The sequence below is a fragment of the Ascaphus truei genome, chromosome 7, assembly GCF_040206685.1.
Source record: "Ascaphus truei isolate aAscTru1 chromosome 7, aAscTru1.hap1, whole genome shotgun sequence".
NCBI classification, from domain to species: Eukaryota; Metazoa; Chordata; class Amphibia; order Anura; family Ascaphidae; genus Ascaphus; species Ascaphus truei.
The window spans coordinates 92,762,575-92,778,171 of record NC_134489.1 but is presented as its reverse complement, the minus strand read 5'-3'; the positions used below and the strand labels follow the sequence as shown (position 1 = coordinate 92,778,171).

At 41.7% G+C, this 15,597-nt stretch overlaps 1 protein-coding gene across 2 annotated transcripts in view; it reads left to right on the top strand.

The window, feature by feature from the left end:
* Positions 1-15,597, top strand: part of ARHGAP15 (Rho GTPase activating protein 15) — a 491,379-nt gene that overhangs the window by 70,375 nt on the left and 405,407 nt on the right. For both annotated transcript variants that reach the window (XM_075609463.1, XM_075609462.1), the window contains 2 exons: positions 6,582-6,669; positions 9,959-10,048. In XM_075609463.1, the coding sequence (XP_075465578.1) occupies positions 6,582-6,669; positions 9,959-10,048 (178 nt within the window). The remainder of the gene's footprint in view (positions 1-6,581; positions 6,670-9,958; positions 10,049-15,597) is intronic.

Below are 15,597 nucleotides of genomic sequence, written 5' to 3'. Positions count from 1 at the left end.
GGTGGGGGGGTGGTGAATCTTGGGAGGGGGTGTGTGAATCTTGGGTGGGTGTGTGGAGGTGTGAATCTTGGGTGGGTGTGTGAGGGGGGTGAATCTTGGGTGGGTGTGTGAGGGGGGGTGAATCTTGGGTGAGTGTGAGGGGGGGTGAATCTTGGGTGGGTGTGTGTGGGGGGGTGAATCTTGGGGGTGAATCTTTGAATCGTAGGTGGGTGGGGGGTGAATCATGGGGTGGGGGGGCTGAATGCCACCCAAGATTCAGGACGGACATTCTGTATTGACGGAGTGGAAGCCGCACTTTCCCCTCGCCGCGCCCTGCGGGACATCTGTCAGCCCTCCTCCAGATCCCCGCCACCAGCTCCAGCACCTCGGCCAGCTCTCCCACCTTCATGTGCTGGCTGCAGCCGGGCACCGTGAAGATCTCCCCGCTCTCCCGCAGCAGCACCCGCACCCAGTATCAGCCCTCGCAATGGCCGGAGGAGCGGGCCTTCAGCAGGCGTGGGGATCAACTGGGGAACGCTGTGTGAATCGGGGAACAGCATGGCAACTCCACAATGACTTCGCGCCAGAACCGCCCGGGCTAGGCCGCACTGTGTACATCCTCCAGGGAGACGCGTCGCCATCTAACGGGAGCATTGTGTGCATGTGCAATGAGCTGCGGGTGAGGGGGGGTGGGGGAGGAGCCGGCAGGGAGGTGAGCTGCGGGTGAGGGGGGGTGATGGAGGGAGCCGGCGGGGAGGTGAGCTGGGGGGGTGATGGGTGGGGGGAGATGGGGGAGCCGCTGGGTGCATGTGTGTGGCAGTTGGGTGAGGCTGAGGGGCACGGTGAGCTGCGAGTGAGGAGGAGAAGAGAGTGGCAGTTGGATGACGTCATAGAGCCACGCAGGCCAATGAGAGGCGTGCGTGGCGGGGCAAGGATACGGACCAATCTGATTGGCCAGAGGCTGAGTGACAGACCCACGGACCAATCAGATTCACCACATCTACTATTAACCCCACAAATTTCAATTTTATATATTAAGATTTGTCAATTTTGTGCCACAGTGCACGAATGGAGGAATATATTTACAGATTTTATTTGAATCTAAAATGTACATTATATGTATATCATGGACTGCACACCTTGGAATGGATTTATCAAAGGTTGGATGGATCAGACAATTGCAAAAAAAGACCCAATTTGCCTCATTTTAAATGACAACACACAGACAAGTGCTCTACCTAAATATAGTGTTAACCTATATTGTCTTATTATTAACACCCAGTGACAAAAATAGTAATTAGTACAATGTGAAATAAAAATAAAATACACTTCAAATCTAATATCAAAACAGGATTCCCCTATGGATCCTTGAATCTTGTTAATTAATCCAACCAACTACGACGCTAATAAAATATTGGAAATATGAATGTCACAAAGAGTTTCAAATGTATTTAAAAAATAAATTCCTGCTGCCTGGACAGATTCTCTCAAAATCCAAAACTTGATGCTTAAAACAATGGGTCTCCCTGGCCCAGGTGTTTAAAACAAGCAGATTATAAAGAGAGGGAAAGAAGAGATGACAAGGGGAAAAAAACCATGTGGAGTGGTATATTCAGATGGTGGTTCCCTTACTATATAAATAACTACAGTATTGGACACTCACACTCTTGAACTGTGGAACGCACCCAAAGTTCAACAGTGTGAGTGTCCATCTACATCAGTGTTGGCCAACTCCAGTCCTCAAGGGCCACCAGCAGATCAGGTCTTCAGGATATCCCTGCTTCAGCACATGTCGCTCAATCAGTGGCTTAGTCAGTAAGACTGAGCCATTGATTGAGTCATCTGTGCTGAAGCAGAGATATCCTGAAACCTGTCCTGTTGGTGGTCCTTAAGGACTGGTGTTGGCCACCCCTGATCTACATTGTTGTGTATTAGTAAGGTAACCATCATCTGAATATGCCATACCACAGGCATTGTTCCCTTGCCGTCTCTTCTTTCCCTCTCTATATGAGCCAAATAGGGCTAAGAACATCTGCGGCAAGGAGGACCATTTTTCAAGCAACGATTTGCATAATGTTTGCATAATGACTCAATTGATTTTGCAATAGGATGTGATGACATAATATTTTTGATATCATGATATGAGTCACAAATTGACTCAATGTCATTATGCAAAATAATGCAAATGGTATCATTTTTGTACACTATTTGTGCCGCTGCTTACTTTATGTGTAAATGACCCTCATCACAAAGGGCAGCCAGATAAAGAACCTGAGGCAAATGAGTCCATAAGACCCGTAACAACTAAATTAAGTAAGAATAAGTTACTTTTTAGTCTGCAAATTATTCTGTAACGTATCCTCGGTAATAACTGTGCATGATTTGGATTAAAAATAATAAATTAGATGAAGTTAAGGTTTTCCCTCTGACAAACGTACTTGATTTATAATTATTTCTTCATGCCAATAATCTCCACTCACATGTATCAGATTAGCTCCATTGTTCATACTCAGCAAATTTGTTTTTTATGTAGAAAGCTTACAGTATGTGGATGTTACTCCTGTGGGTATAAATAACGTAAGATGTTCCCAATTCCTTCTGTACTATATCCAAGAGCCACCTCCATTGAATATAAAAGAGCACCAAAAGGGTTTGGCATCCTGCCTAAATCCATTGACAATATTTGTATACATCATTTTAGCTAGTATGTAAACTGATGGCATTTATCACTCAGACATCTGTGAGTTCAACAAGACAAAGGGCCAAACTTACAGTGGCCATTATCATAAGGGCTGCATTTTTTATTGACCCATTACATTATGTTTGTGGATAGAAATGTTGTCAGAAATATATTGTGAAGGGTGGTTATTACTCCTACAACCAAATGTTTTGTACTGTAAGAATAACAAAGCATATCTAAAATGGTTCACCTGTAGGCCAATAGGATACTTCCTTACAACTGGGTCTATAAAGCAAGAGTTGCCAACTTCAGTCCACAAGGGCCACCAGGTTTTAAGGATATCCCTTCTTCAGCACATTTGGCTCAATTAGTGGCTCAGTGATTGAGCCATTGATTGAGCACCTGTGCTGAAGCAGGGATATCCCTAATACCTGGCTGTTGGTGGCCCCTGAGGACTGAAGTTGGCCACTCCTGGTCTAAAAGATGTAGCAGTTTCTTCTGTTATTCCTCATCTAAATGCTTAAACACACTGTATCACATTTATTGGCGAAAGTATCATTTTAAAATGTTTCCCTTTCTATATTTTTTGCCGAAAACAAATGTAGCCCTCTTTCCAACACTCTAGAGTGACTACGGATACAACACACCTGTTGGCTCAAGGAGATCTGGGCCTCCGCTTGCTGGGAGCCTGGGGTAAGGGTTATCTTATTGGCAGCGCCTCCACTTACCCAGGATCCCCATTGCGTAAGATTCCCCTGGGTAAGAACAATAGCAACTCACATCAGATTGTATCTGTTTACTATAACGTACGGATAAACCCTTATCGCATAGCCATGGCAAGAACACATATAACATATCATCAACCGCTTATACTCTAACACTAGTGGCTCGGCCATTCTCATAAGGAAAAATGTCACTGTCCCATCACTGCGTGCCCCCACACTGTGTCCATGTAACTGTATTATGTATATAGGCTCAGTCCTTTGGCCACTCCACTTAGTGTCCCCAAAGAGTGTTCCCTAAGGCGGGATCAGCGCCTGTTGACTGGTGTTGGTGCACTTTAGTAAATACCTTCCGGTCACTGCGGTGACCAGTAACAACTTCAAAAAGGATCCGCCGATCCAGTGCAGTCTCTCCGATTTCACGATGCACAGCAGCCTGGTCCCAGATGACTAGCACCAACCTCCGCTCCGCACGCTTTGTCCCTATCTGCTATACAGTAAGGGCTGATGTAGCTATCACTACATGGCGTCCCTGAAGCACCACAATCTACTCTGACTCCGGGAATATCCTGGGGCCTACGGGGAAGATCTAACCTATGCAGGTGGGTCACGGACCCCTGCACCCACACTACCTCTTCCCTTGCTCCTCCAGTGCCTTCTAACTAGCCTGGTCTCTCCCACACGCTTCCCTTTCCTGCCTCCCACGAATCCGGCCCTCCTATTCGCTCAATAGCGTCAGGTGACTTTTCTAAGGCTCTTGGGAGTTGTAGTTACTGGCTGAGCCTCTTCCTTATTGGCCCACTGTTCGTGCGCTTGCACGGCGCATGCGTGACCTCTCGCCGCTCTAACAGTGCTCCTAACTATTACGCAATAACATGGCGGCGCCCTATGCTACCGGGCCGCCGCGGAACCTTCTAACACTTCCTCTGGAGACACACTGCAGCAAAGAGAAGCAAACTAAAACATCCCTACACAAATATGAAAGTATATTTAAGAAGTGAAAATGGCTTCCTATATATACATTTAAACCTACATCTATGCCTAGATATATTTGCCTATTCTACCTTCTTGTGGATATGATAATAGCTAATGTTCTTTGCTGTCAATGAGTACATACCGTTATATACTGTACGTACAATACGTAGGGCTGACAATGTGTACAAAGTCCCTCAAACAATTTTATACTGTACAAAAGTCATAACTCATTGGGCAATGTAACAGCTAAAGGAGGGTTTTCTTTTAATGAATGGAGATGGATACTGTAAGTCCAAACAATCTCACTGAATCTGTCATCCCTACCCAAGGCCACCGACAGGGGGGGGGGGATAACCAGCACTACTGGGTTTAATCTTTAGGGTGCCTCCTTCCTACACTCAATATCTGCAGGCAGGGAAGGGGAAAGCCCTTCCTCCCTACAGAGAATGCAGTGGGTGTAGCTTCAGTACGGGGACAGGGCCCTGGGGAGAGCAGAGGAGAACTGGGCTGGAGCATGTACCAGAGACCAGCTTTAAAAGGTGGAGGGAAGGATCAGATGAGGGGGAGAAAGACATGCTGGGGGTGAGGAGAGGAGAGAGAGAAAGACATGCTGGGGAGAGAGCAAAACATGATGGAAGGGTGAGAGGAGAAAAAAAGAGAAAGACATGCTGGGGGGAAGATGGGGGGAGAGAAGAGAGAGCAAGACATGAAATGGGGAGAGGAGAGATAAAGACCTGCTGGGGTGGAAGATGGGGGGAGAGAAGAGAAAAAGACATACTGGGGAGGAAGAGGAGAGTGAAAGCATGCTGGAGAGGAGAGAGAAATACATGCTAGGGGGAAGATGGGGGGAGAGGAGGGAGAAACAGATGCTGGGGGAATATGGGGGAGAGGAGAAAGACATGCTTTGGGGAGAAGAGAGAGAAATACATGCTGGGGGACGATGGGGGATAGGAGAGAGAAAGATATGCTGGGAGGAAAGATGGGGAGAGAGGAGAGAGAAAGACGAGCTTGGAGTGAAGATGGGGGAAAGGGAGAAAATTGAGAAAAAGGGTAAGGAAAGAAGAGAAATATGAGAGTTGGGCATAACAGAGAGACGAGAAAAAGATGAATGACAGTGAGAGGGTGGGATTTCATTTTGTTTGTATTTGTTGTGCAGTTAGATATTTGGGTGACTTTTGTGGGATTTTCTTTGTTTCCTTTTTATAATGGTAGCTCTAGTAGGCTTAGGATTATTTTAAATAATAAATTCCAGGGTCTCATTAACCCTGAAGATTATAGGGAACATTTTTGTCAATGAGGAAAGTATTTTTTTTCCTCAATTGCCCCATTGGTGCTATATGGTCTACTTAGGCTATCCTTGAGAAGATAGAGAGAGCCATCTGTGTTTCTCAAAGGCAGTCCACCCGATGACAAGGAGCCTGATGTAATAGTAATAGGAGACAAGCGGAGCATGAGGAGGGAGTGATAGTTGGAGAGATAACTGCTAGAAAGTCTGTGACAAATAAAGTATCAGCTGCACAGTATACAGTATGTGGGATCGGTGTGGAGTTGCTGGTACTCACTAATGATGCCGTCCTCCGTTGCTCTCGCTCTCTCTCCCCGTGTCCCCGTGTCCCTCCCCAGGAGGGATAGTGACGTCACTCCCCGGCGCAGGCACGATCCGAAAGCAGCAGAAACCGAGTTGAAGATCGATGCCGCAGCCGCTCCAAAGGACTGGGACTCACCAGAGGGAATTTAAAAACTGAAAATATTTATTGAACTACTTAAAAAAGGACACTCAGGACATACAAAAATAGGGAAACCTCCTCCCACGCGTTTCGGGCATAGACTGCCCTTTCTCAAGGAGTGTCCTTGAGAAGACCTAGGTAACCTCATTGGCATTCAAGGGCTTTATAACATATATATGCTTTGATTGAAGCACTTAGGGCTAAGCGATAAGGCACCCTACATCACTTTACTGTAGGTAATTGGACAGTAAGTTGCCTTATGGTTTAGAAACGATTAGTAAATACGGCCTACAGTGTTACTTGGAATGGCCACAACATATTTCTGATATTAATACTCAAGGTTTATTACATCTATTACATATTTCTGATATTAATACTCACGGTTTATTACATCTTGACATTCTGACGGTTTAAAGTACCTGTTTTTGCTGGAGCATTTAAAGTTACTTAGGAGTTTTCCACTAGTTACTGTAACGATACTTTTGCATTTGTTTCTAGGAAAAATTGGACTACATCTTACATTGTGCTTTCTGGACGAAAACTGGAGATCTATAAAGAATCCAAGGAACAAGCTGTATCAAATTTGGTGGGTATATACTGTATGATTTCTGTTCATACAATATATAAAATTGCTGATTTATGTTTAAAAACACACGAAGATGTAATTATGCTGGAGTACATTGGGAGCAATTATTTAGTAAGCCTTAAATAAGACTTTAATCAGATAAAAGGGATGTCTTCAAGTTACTGTCTCCATGTTAGGGATGCATTTAAGGCATAATTATAAAAGGAAGGCAATGCTAATGTGAAAACATTTAAAGTCTGCAAAGTAGTGTTTTATCCTGTGTGTAATGTGACACCCACCATATAAAGCCAACATCTTGGAATATTTCGTTTGATTCCATCTAATGTAGCTAATGTAATTTCTGAGGCAAGCAGTTACTGCAAATTTTACTTTGTACTTTTCTTTATTGTGCCTGAGGAGAGGCCACTGATCTTAGTCTTCAGAGATGTGACAGATTAAGTTGCACAGACAATTTTGGCATGTATACTTATATAACCCAAGATACAATGCTGCTAAAGTTGGCAAACCTCTGCATGGCATTAAAAGGGAGAACAAGTCAATGTGAGTAGGATAGTATGGATAGCACAGGGACACATTTGACAGAGTCCCATTGTGAAGGATACCCAAGGCTGGATCAAACCTGCCATACCTTATTGAAATGATGGGTGCCTTGGAAGGTGCTCTTTGGGCAGGAGTCACTTATAATAAGCTATTTTACATTTGGCAGGTGACAAATAGCTTTTTAGTCTGGGCTGCCAAGAGTATCTGTCATAACATATTTCTCTTTATAGAAGAAATAAAATAATAAAGATGAAGCATAAAATAAAATGATACTTTATAATTGTCGCTGAGCTGTGTGTGTGTGTGTGTGTGTGTATATATATATATATATATATATATATATATATATATATATATATACCATCACATGGCTGTAAATCTTACAGCCTTGAAATTTGCAAAGCCAGTACAACGAACCTCGCACTGATGAGACCCATTAAGGTTGAAACATGTCTGTGAATGGTTTCTCTGGCTTTGCATCTGATTCCCATGCTGTGCTTAAAAGCTGTGTTAACAGCAAGTATTAGCTTATAAGGGTTCCATGTAAAGATGGACTTCAGGCAAAAAGTGAAATGGTGTGCTCATTTGCATGTCATTTCCCAGAATCCCTTGCTGCAGTGGAAGCACTGTATGAAATGTGAATGAGCTCACAAGTGATCTTTTTATTTGCTCTACATACACACACCAACAACAACAACAACAACAACAACAACAACATGTGGAAATATGTTGGCAAAGCTTGCAATTTATTTAAATGAACATCAGAAATATCAAATTGATTTGACCATTGTAAACGGAAGCGTGTAGGCTTGTTTCTGAACAAATGTGATATAAAAATTATGATAGGCCAACATAAACCTGTGCAATGTTATTTCACAACTTACAGCATCTACACATATACAGCAAGGGAAAAATAGTTACTTGCATTTTGTACTGAAATTAAAAATGGCTAGCACACTTTAGTAACATTTTGTAACATTTCAGCTTTTCAATGCACACCACTTTTAATCTTAACAAAACTTTATTTTTAACTAGACATGATAAGATACTATTATAAACTAGACATGATAAGTTATTATTATAAAGCAGAAGTGCAGAAAGATATTGCTAAAAAGAAATGTCATAAAATGTTGACATAATTTTATTCCTGGGTAGACATTTGTTTAAGTTGATGAAGCTAATGTAATGTTTCTTAATAGGATTTTTTTCTGCATACTGTATTTTTATCTAGTTAGCAATGATAAATATTAAACCCTTTATTAAAAAATAATGTATACTGTATCTATTTTTTATAAAAGCAAAGAGCTCAACCCTTATCAAAAATAATAATGTAGCCAGTATTTGTTTTGAAATATCTATGTGATACTATTATACATTTGATTGTTTTTGCATCAAATTATAGTTAGATACTAATTTACTTATGACATATTTCCAGTGAATGCTTTGTATGGATCAGGGGAGGCCAACTCCAGTCCTCAAGAGCAACCAACAGGTCAGTTTTTGAGGATATGCCTGCTTCAGCACAGGGGGCTCAATCAGTGGCTCTGTCTTCGAAGACTGAGCCACTTGTGCTGAAGTAAAGATATCCTGAAAACCAGACCTGTTGGTAGCTCTTGAGGACTAGAGTTGGCTAACCCTTGTTATAGATTAAGTACACAATAATTTATTTAATTTTTAGAATCAGTGTACTCTGATAAATAAATACATAAAATAATATACTGATATTAATGGCATATTCTGTATAATACAGAACACTTTAATGCATAATTCCAAGGCTAGACAAGATAAGGAATATAGTATACACAGTAAGTGAACATGCAAAGTAAATAGCCTATATGGTGGGGAATGACATCGCCGTGTGTTACAACTTCAGAGATTTACCGTCCCCAAGCTGTTGATTCCACTGTGTCAAAAAGAAGAGTCAATTCTGCAAAGGGCCATCACAGCTTGGGTCAATACTCCTGAGTCACAGGGTCACCTGCAAATAAAAGTCCCATTTCAAAAACTACATTGACCCAGTTTCTGTAACTTATGAGTCATGAAATTTGCTTTCTCAAGATTTCTGAGATTAGCGATTTAAACCATGTTAGTTGGATGCAGACAATTTCCACATCCACTGGAACCACACTGATTGAATAACTTTAACTGCCAAAAGTGTCTGGAATTTCTGTTTCAAATGACAAACGTGCTAAAAATAATAATCAACTTGCAAAATGGCAGGTAAGTTTGAAAGAAAATACAAATGTGGATTTTTATATTAAAGGCTGGTACAGTACATGTAACTCTTGAGCTGCAATATTTACATTAAACTGCAAAACTAATGCACATAATAAATAAATGTCTATTTAGTTAATATCCCATGAAGCTGAGTAGATTATCGGTATAGTATCATCACCATTATAATCAGTGTTCGACAAACGTATACATTTGCTCGCCCCGGGCGAGTGGATTTAACCCCCGGGCGAGTAAATATTGGCCCAAGCAGCACACGTTTGGTACTAGGTGGCGAGTAGATTTTTTTGTTTGGCGAGTAGATTTTTTGGTGATTTGTCAACCACTGATTATAATCAATCAGTGTATTATAAACTAAGAATTAACTGGCGAAATAACCTGTAGTGGGTATTGACATCAATTTATTTTGGTAGAAAACATTATTACAATTCTTTGCTACTGTAATAACCTTCATTAATGAGTTAATTATTCCTCTGTAATTATCTCTAATAATCTATGATGTGCTAATTGTTTACAGAAATCAGGGAATAAACCAGAGTGGATAGATCTATGTGGTGCTCACGTTGAATGGACCAAAGAGAAATCCAGTAGAAAAAACGTCTTCCAGGTAAAACACTTATATTTTATTTTAGAGGTTGGTTTTACAATAGTTGTGTTTCCAAGTGCATCACATGGAATGTGAGTTACAGTAGTTGAGTGTATTTGGATCCAATCCTACTGGGGGTCTATTTAAATACCTTGTGAACCAGCAGGGCTCCAAGGGTGAAAATAGTTGTTTAGCTTCAGGAAACACCCATTCCAATAATATTAAAAGAAAAAAATATTCTGGGAGAAGTTTTCCTGTTTATTTTGTTGAATGTCAGTATATATATCTTAGTTCTCATCAAACCTCTCCTATTGCACATTTTCTGTCTCTGTTGCTAACATATCTGCTGATCTGTCTGTTATGTACCTCAGGGCTCTGTTCTGTGACCTCTCCTTTCCTCTATAGACTATAACTTTGTGACCTCACCCACTCTTTTTGCCTTAGGCAGCATCTCTATGCTGGCAATACACAGATATACAGTATCTATCCACCCCAACCCTCACTCCTGCAATCCAGTCCCAAGTCTCGAATTGCCTCGTGGCTATATTCTCGTGAATGGTTCTTCGCTGCCTTAAGCTTAATATGTCTAAAACTGAGTAATATCCCCTTTTTCCATCACAGTAAATGGTAATACCATATATCCTGTTGCGAAAGCACATAGCCTAGAAGTGACATTTCACTCTTCCCTTTCCTTCTCCATGTACATTCATGGATGGCTACTAAAATGTGTTGCTTCTTCCTCCGTAATATTGCCAAGATCCGTCCTCTCCTCTGTCAATCTCTACTGCTACAACTCTTAATACATGCCCTTATCTGCTCCTGTGTGGATTATTGTAACATACAGGCCACTATGCCTCACAAATTTCTCCATTACAATCTATCCAAAAGGATGCTACTAGAATAATTTCCCTATCTTCCAAAACAGTCTCTGCTCATCTCTTCCTTATGTCCCTTTCCTGACTTCCCATCAAATTTTGGATCACCTACAAAGTTCTCCTCCTTATCTTTAAGGCTCCCCACTCATCTGCTCCTCCATACTGTACATATCAGCTGTGCTCTGATTGTTATGCCCCTACTCGTCTCATACGCTCTATTCATAACTTTCACAGCTGCTGCTCTTTCTCACCTTAAACCTTTCCTCCTCACTGCCTCTTACCTGTGGAGCTCCCTCACTGTCAGTATACGCCAAGCAAAATCTCTCCCCACCTTTAGAACAAATCTTAAAACTCACCTCCTAAATGAAGCATTTCAATAGCCCAGACTTATGGCTGTTGTCCCACTCCTACAGTCGCTCCTACCAACCATTGTGTCCATTGTGCCATCAACTCCACTTCTTCCCTCACCTCCTGTCTTTGTAAGTCTCTAAACTTACCATTTACATGTAGCGCACTTTCCCCCACCCCTTGGGAGCTATGGCGGATACTGTGTGTGTGTGCGTTACCTGTGGCTCCAAGGAGATCTGATTCTCCACTGCTGAGAGCCTTGGGTGTACCTGATCCATCTGATGACTTCGCTTCCACCTGCGTGGGATCCTAACAGTATCGGATAACCCCATCACAGGACAATGTACTCAATAACACACACCAGAATATGGTATAACGATATTTACTAAGCACAACTGATAAGACACATATTACACACCCACATCGTATAGTACATATAGCAGTAGTCCCACACTGTGTTCCCACAGTATCTAGCTGCAGAGGCACCAATGTCCTAGTGTCCTGCCCACAATAGGCACTCGCACCCCAACATGTGTAAAGTTGGTGCACTTGATGTTACCTGCCAGATGCTCCTGGTAGCGCTGACTGTAGACAAGGAACCATCCGGTCCCACGCCATCATTGTCAGCGATGAGTCCTCCTCCCCATTGGGTGGTGTCCAGCAGGAGTGTCCCACCATAAAGATAGTCTCTTATCTGTGGGTTGTAATCTGGTCCAACACCACCTGATGCCAGGTTGCAGCGTGTCCTGGCTGTGTCCCTCACACTGGTACTACAGGGGCAGTGTCCCTATCTAATGGGCCTGTCCCTGTAGCAACCACAAACTGAGGTGTCAGGGCCTAGCTGGGGCCTCAGGGGGTCTCTGCCCTAGTGTAGGGGTCACAGATGCCCTGCACACACAACCTATCCTCTTCTTGTCCCAGTTCCGACTAGTATGCTCCTAGCATGCAAAATGTATCAATATGTCTCTGCAGGGGAATGCTGGTGCCCTATTGGCTGGTTTTCGCAATGTGAGCTGCAGCCCCAGGGACTGCTGGGGCTTGTAGTCCCAGTGGAGTACCTTCCCTGCAATGGCCACCTCACACGCCTAACTCTGCACATGCACGATTGCATCCAAGATGGCGGTGCCTTGCAAGGGGAGCCGCCGGTAGTGGCGGTGCCTTGCAAGGGGAGCCGCCGGTAGCCTCCGGCGACAGGGTCACCTGCTGCAACCTCCCTGCTTCCACCGGCCGCAACTGCTACTCTCCCCGTGCTCACCCCAGCCTCCGCTGACAGACGCAGCTGCAGCCAGAGGTAGGGGACAAACGTTGGACCAGGGGGACCCAGGCTATATACACTTGATTGTAAGCTCTCCGGGCAGGGATTTCCTTTCCTATTCATGTAGTTAGGTAGAGCACAGTCCAACGACATCCAAGGCTGAATGGAGCACATAAGAAAAAATCCCAGGCCAACTCCAAAATAAGCAGATCAATTTAGATCTGTTCTACTATTTCCTTTCCTATTGTCTGATTTTGTTTGCACTCCTATTGTTTCTTTTGTAAAGTGCTAAGTGCATTATGGGCGCAATATAAATAGCGCTATATATACATATGTACCGTATACAATTCATAACATGATCAAATGATTTATAAAATTATATTTGCTTGTATTTATATTTCTAAAAAGGTTTAACATATCTATATGTGATAAGCCTCGGTATGAGTGAGTAAGTGGAGCATGTAGAAACAAGCCTGATGGAGACGTGGGTAAAGTGCTGTGTGCAGTCCCGTCCCAGTATGTGGTAATCGGTTGCAGTTGCACATGGAGTAAGTACTCACGATCGTCCGTTCCCTCTTCTCCTGGCTGGATGCTCACCTCCAACAGTGAGTGACGTCCTTCCGTTGCACGGCCACAATCCGGATGTACACAAGAAGAATGGAAGATCGATGCCACCGATCTTCCTTTCTTCTTGAATCTATATGTGATGCCTCGGGTCATTCTATTGATTCCTTTGCAGCAAGAAGAGCGCAGTGTTTACTATACAAACAGGATACTATTTGAAGATCAGTATCACTATAAAGACTATACTGTATGCTTTGTCTATTTAAATATGTTGAAATCTACAAAAGGTAACATGAAATAATCCTTAAAGCAGCAGTTCAAGCTGCTGTTTAAAAAACAAATATTTGAATTTTTTTCCCATTCAACGTGCAACAATACAATCCATACACTAAATAGTGATTAGCTATGTTGCCGATCGATCCGTTCTCTTGTAATTGATCGGCGAAGATTCGGCTCGGGGTTCACTAAATGGCTGTCAGTGCAGCAGAAGAGGACCAAATATGCAAAGTTCTGTGGGGAAGATCATGTAACCAGGCAGTCGCTATATACAATTGGTTCAATGCTAGAGAGAGGGCAGGGCTCAAAAAGGGGTGTGTCAGAGCCTGTTTCAGAAGAGGAAGGGGATGTGACTTTGTAAATGGTTGCTACAGGAACAAAAAAATGCTTGTTACATTATAATACATTAAAATGCCTTTACATTTTTTTAATGCTACAAGTATTTTCTCATAGTACAGAACTGATTTATTTAAAAAAACATGTAGGATATTGCTTGAACTGCAGCTTTAAATAACACTGAGGTAATTTCTATGGATAACGGATTTTAAATTGCTGCTGCTTTTCTAACATTATTTTGCTGAAACCGGTGATAAAGGGTTTTCATAGGAAACGACTTTAAACGACCTGGAGACTTGGATCAATATTTAAACCCACAGCTACCCTATGGTCAAAAGAAACATGCTTCTAGCTTAATAATATAGTAATAAAGCATTGTTTTTTTTGTTTCATTACCTACAGGATAATGAAAGGCCACAGACTGAAACGAGGCAATAATTAGCCCTGCTGATGTGTTCTCTTATAAATGACAGTAACATTCGTAGTTGAAATTAGCCTGGTTTTCAATTTAAAACCATGAATTATTGATTATATATGGAAAATGACCAGTGAATGATTTGGATGAAGAGAAATCAGAGAAACAAAATTATACCTGTTAGCTATGTTTACATTTAAAATCCATTATATCAGAGGAGAGATATTAATTATCGCAACATAATGAGACAGAGTGCAGGTGGATTTGAATTCTAATGTATTTTGTTGTACCATTTTTGGTTTAATAATATGGAGAATATATTAGCCATTTTCTGTTTAAATTAACACACACAAAAAAAATCTAAGGTACAGAAGTGTTGGGTAATAGACTATGCAAATTAGAGAAACAGAACAATTACTTCCCTTTTAAAAGCAATTACTAGACTGTTTTCTGTTGTCACGTAAGGTTAGGGTTTCCATCATAGTAATAGTGAATGGGAAAAGATTTATGTTTAGATCACATGCTTTAAACATTTTTGCTAAGTGCACTTTGGTGTTTAGCCTGAAATTTAAAGCACAGAGGATTAAAAGGATTACAACATAATCTTAAATAATCCTAACTGTCATTTACACGAAAATTGTGGTAATAACTAAACAGAACCATGTTAAAGAGTAGCAGTCCTGTCAGTCAGCAGCTGGAGAGTGAAACACGACTGTTGTCATCCTGTCATTATTGCTTCTACTCTCTTAAGGCTACTTTTATATGCACTAGGTACACTTTGATGTGTTTATATAACCAAAGACAATCACATAAGGGAATGCTTTGCTTTCTGCTCTGATAGAGTCATAGAAGCATCCATAAATTGATTAGTATAAAAAATATCTAGATGCTCAATGTCGTATGCTTCTTAAAACCTTACACAGTGTGGCTTCATCAAGTTCTTGCATTTTGCCTGCTCGGTTTTGTCAGCTGTTAGCCCTTCTGAATTCAATATTTTGACAGGTCACTGGGGAAGGTTCTTGTATTGTATCTGACCTTATTGTACATTTGGCCTCTGGTTAGAAAGTGCTGAAGGTTCTTTAACAAACGATCTTGGCATAATGAACTAATACCTTGAAGGGAATTATTTGTTGTTTTCATGTCTGTTAAATGTAACACATCAAATTAATTGGCATAATAGAACATCCTATTATTTGTAGAATAGTTCACCATTTGCATTACTTCGCAAACAGAGTAAAATTGGAGGCATTGCAGGTGTATTTAATGGATATTCAACCCTACAGAACAAGCTCACCTTACTTTAGGGCCGTAGAGAGATTCTGCCTCCTACCTTAAAATATAACGTCAGCTTTCCGTAACTATGACTTTGAGGAGGAGTAGATACATTTGAGTGCAATATGTGAGATGCAGACATGGACATGTATGTTAATGGTATTTTTAGTGCAACCCATATTGTATATGTAAGGATGTGTTAATACAACGTGTATGTATACACTGTACG